The following is a 2,788-nucleotide window of genomic DNA, read 5'->3' on the forward strand; positions in this document are numbered from 1 at the left end:
CAGCCACAACATAGGCACATGGAATGCCTGACAGATCCCACTTCCTATAGCCACAACTCTAAGCTTGCAAATCCACCTTGCATTGCTCACCATATGGCCTTACAACCTCAAATTGCTCATTGTCATTCCATCTAGGAATCCATCCAACTGCATCCACTTTCATTTTCTCCAATAGATTTTGAATCTTAGGACATATAAGACCATTGTGCCTTTACATTGCATCTCTTCTTTTTTGAACTGTTTCCATCAACAACAACCTAATCTTCTCCAATATTATAACCACAGGTTTACTCCTAGCTTCCAAGATGGTTGAATTGAAGCACTCACATAGATTGTTTAGTAAAATGTCACACTTTGGAAAAGTGTTGAAGTGGCTCTTATTCCAATGAATTGGTGGTCTTTCTACTAACGACGCATATGCCTTACAATTAACTTCTTTAATCTCTTCCATCACTTTGGTAAGTGCAGGAGTAGTTGTTGCCCTAGCAACCTTCCACAACAGCTCTTTTAGCACCAACCCCTTGTGTTCACCCTTAAAATTGTTGTACAAATGCCTCACACGATACCTGTGTGAAGCATTTGGGAACAACTCAGCCACTGCATCAATCAAACCCTTTTGTTTATCACTCATGAAGGTATAACAATGAGAGTTTACAATATTTAGATCATGTCCTAGCAGCTCTAGAAACCACAACCATGTTTTCTTCTTCTCTTTCTCAACAATTGCATAGGCAAATGGAACTATGCAATTGTTGGCATCTATCCCAATAACACTCAAGAGAATACCACAATGTGGCCCCTTCAAATAGCATCCATCAACTCCTATCACTGGCATACAAGCATTCATAAAAGCTTTCTTTAATGAACCCCAACACAAGTACAACCTTTTGAACTTTGATTCTGCATTGCTCCCATCATTAATCCTTGGATTACTCCCTTCATTAACCTTTGGAATTTGTTTCACCTTCATGCACACCGTTGTCTCAAGATTGGTATTCCTAATCTCCTCAATTTAACTCCTTAATATTACAAATTGTTGAGCTGCAGTAACCATCTACCAGTGTCAACACCTTCTTTCTTGCCCTTCTCACTTTTTGTAAGTCAACCTTGACATCGTGCTCACTTGAAATAGTGTTTGCCAATGACTGAATTGGCCATGTAGGATTTAACCTAATTCTTTCAAAGTACCTCTTCACAATCCACTTGGAAGTCACATGTGCCACATCAAATGACCTATTATAAGTGTGCTGATCAACAAGTGTTTTGATCCTATACAACCCATCACTTTTTACATATGAAGCATAAAAAACCCAAGGATAACCAACTTTGCACTCTACCCTAACCTTTTGTTTGTCACTCTCGGTAAATGTTATATGTTTGTCCCACTTAATTGCATACTCTTTCACAGCATCCCTAAACATATCATGACTCTTAAACTCCATACCAAGTTTGAATTGATGATTGTGCCTATCAGAGTCAACATTAAAAATAGGGTATTTCCTCCTATGAGAACTACCTCCTTCATTAGATGAGCTATCAATACTTCTTAGCTCATCAAAGGAGCTTCCAAGGCATTCTAGCTCATCAACTGCCTCAGCCATTACATTCTTACTACTTCGTACACCAGCAAACTCTAGATCTTTGTCAATGTTTGCCTCATACAATGCATTATCATTAGAAAATCCATAGTCACTGTCCTCATATTTCTCAGACTCATCAGATGAGGAAAAGTCTGACGGATTAGGATCATCATCACTATCTTCCTCTTCTACTACTATATATCTACAAGTACTCCCTTTCTCTGACTTCTTTTTGCACTTGACCCTACTTGATTAACTTGGGCACCTATAACATCATCTATTCCAAAACAGCCTACATAAACCTCTACTACTCTGTTTCTATCCACAAGTGTCTCCAACCTCATTACATCTTGATCAGTGTTAATCAACTCTAACCCAGCACAATAATTAACCTTATAGTAATAAATGTTACATCCACTGCAACCTACTTCCTTGGCTATATTATCCAACTCCACAAGTGATATTTCATCAGAATTACAAAAGTCAAAGTAATTGATAAATCCACCACTATAAACACTCCGAGGATAATAACTAACCAAACCCCCATGATGCATTTTGATTATGAAATAAGAAGATCCTTTTTTTTTTTTGCATTTTTTAAATGAAAAAATATGCTATTATGGACTAATTATACTAATAAATAAATACAATTAGTATTAAACTACTATTACCATAAGACAGTTCCAATTTAACAAATCCATATATGAATACATTAAGTCAAAAAATATTTGTCTGTATTCATGGTAAATTGATTTTTAAAAAGTATTACATAAAAAATTAGTTTCTTTTAAGGACTGATTAAACTAATACACTAATCAAGTATTACACTATTCAAGTAAAACAATTCCGATTAAACAAATCATTTTCAAAGACAAATAGACAAAGATTTATTCTAAAAAATGCCAAAACAAATTAGTATTATATCAGAAATTGATTTTTCATAATCATTAGCTTCAAAAATAAACAAATATTAACAGTAAATACCATGAATAGTTGGTCGATTCCTTTGCTTGCCATCCTTCACTCTTCGAACCCAACTCATGATTCAATGTTAGTTCGTGCCCTTCGTTCAATGACGAACTTTGCTTTCGATTTCGTTTAAGGAATTTGAAAACCCTAAAACCGATTTTAATCCCAACAAAGCCCTAGTTCAACTGTCCATCACACCAATTTATTTTGTAAGCAAAGCCCTCTTACATTCCCTCCAA

The 2,788-nt window shown here is 35.6% G+C and overlaps 1 protein-coding gene across 1 annotated transcript; it reads right to left on the reverse strand.

Annotated features, from left to right (window-relative positions):
- Positions 1-211: 211 nt before the first annotated feature.
- Positions 212-970, reverse strand: LOC145800895 (uncharacterized). The gene has a single exon (XM_082890647.1). The coding sequence runs from the start codon at positions 968-970 to the stop codon at positions 212-214; it is 759 nt and encodes a 252-aa protein (XP_082746773.1).
- Between the last annotated feature and the right edge of the window lie 1,818 nt (positions 971-2,788).

The sequence above is a fragment of the Camellia sinensis genome, chromosome 10 (assembly GCF_055761805.1).
Source record: "Camellia sinensis isolate YWXY chromosome 10, ASM5576180v1, whole genome shotgun sequence".
Taxonomy (NCBI): domain Eukaryota; kingdom Viridiplantae; phylum Streptophyta; class Magnoliopsida; order Ericales; family Theaceae; genus Camellia; species Camellia sinensis.